The sequence below is a fragment of the Lottia gigantea genome (assembly GCF_000327385.1).
Source record: "Lottia gigantea unplaced genomic scaffold LOTGIsca_3499, whole genome shotgun sequence".
NCBI classification, from domain to species: domain Eukaryota; kingdom Metazoa; phylum Mollusca; class Gastropoda; family Lottiidae; genus Lottia; species Lottia gigantea.
Genome location: NW_008709189.1, coordinates 1 through 1,372, shown reverse-complemented (window position 1 = coordinate 1,372; position 1,372 = coordinate 1). Strand labels below are relative to the sequence as shown.

Below are 1,372 nucleotides of genomic sequence, written 5' to 3'. Positions count from 1 at the left end.
GTTAAAAACTTACATTATGATAGGGGACTGTATCTCCAGTATAACGTTCATGTTTAAAACTTACATTATGATAAGGGACTGTATCTCCAGTATAACCTTCATGTATAAAACTTACATTATGATAGGGGACTGTATCTCCAGTATAACGTTCATGTATAAAACTTACATTATGATAGGGGACTGTATCTCCAGTATAACCTTCATGTATAAAACTTACATTATGATAGGGGACTGTATCTCCAGTATAACGTTCATGTATAAAACTTACATTATGATAGGGGACAGTATCTCCAGTATAACCTTCATGTATAAAACTTACATTATGATAGGGGACTGTATCTCCAGTATAACGTTCATGTATAAAACTTACATTATGATAGGGGACTGTATCTCCAGTATAACCTTCATGTATAAAACTTACATTATGATAGGGGACTGTATCTCCAGTATAACGTTCATGTATAAAACTTACATTATGATAAGGGACTGTATCTCCAGTATAACGTTCATGTATATACCTCTCTACTAAACATGTTTTACCAGCGTACGATTTCCCCAATAAAACAACCTTCACATCCACTTTACTACCACTCATTATCAACTTTCATTGGTTCTTCTAAAATATTAACAACTCAAATTATAAACTTTCATCGGTTAAACATCAACTTTCATTGGTTCATTCAGAAATCCGTCATGGACAGACTTAAAGTTTCTGTTCTGAATGTTTTTAGATTTGCGATACTTGCTTTGGTCCAAGATTCATTCAATTGTGGCTAATAACCATAAACAATAATGAGAAATGTGTTTTTTCACCATTATATTCAAAGATTGAGTTGCTGGTTTAGATCTGAACGATCATCCTTTCATACTTTTGCACATCAATACTTGGTCTTTCCAAGGGTAAACACAGTGATATCTTGAATAGGAATATGAATAGCCATTAAGATATGTAGTCCGAAACATCTGCCTCTATTCCAGCCTCTGATGGATATTTTGACAGTTGTCGGTTGGAGTAGAGTCAGAAGAAAAAGGCCCTGTTAAATAGGTATTTTCCAGAGATGCGTTTTTTCTAACATAATATTAAATCACCTTTACAATGACTCTAAATAAGTGTCGGACATTAGCGTGACATGACATCAGACATGGGACAATTTCTTGTGTTGAAGTCCATCATTTTCATTATACTACAGTGCATCAGGCTATCAAGTGATAAGATATTAAAGAAAAACATTAAAAAGTGAACCCTGAACTCTATTTGAGGCCCATTTAATTTAAATAACCTATCCTAATCAAGTTGTATCCAATTTCAAAACAAAAGCCTAAGTCATAAGTATTCACAGAATGAGAATCGTTCCTCGACTGCACCATACTG

At 33.7% G+C, this 1,372-nt stretch overlaps 1 protein-coding gene across 1 annotated transcript in view; it reads right to left on the bottom strand.

Moving 5' to 3' along the window:
* The window catches only part of LOTGIDRAFT_176760 (hypothetical protein), a gene marked incomplete at both ends in the record, with an annotated part of 2,362 nt that extends 1,767 nt beyond the window's left edge, over positions 1-595 (bottom strand). Inside the window, one exon of the mRNA XM_009058599.1 lies at positions 14-595. Within this exon, the coding sequence (XP_009056847.1) occupies positions 14-595 (582 nt within the window). The remainder of the gene's footprint in view (positions 1-13) is intronic.
* Between the last annotated feature and the right edge of the window lie 777 nt (positions 596-1,372).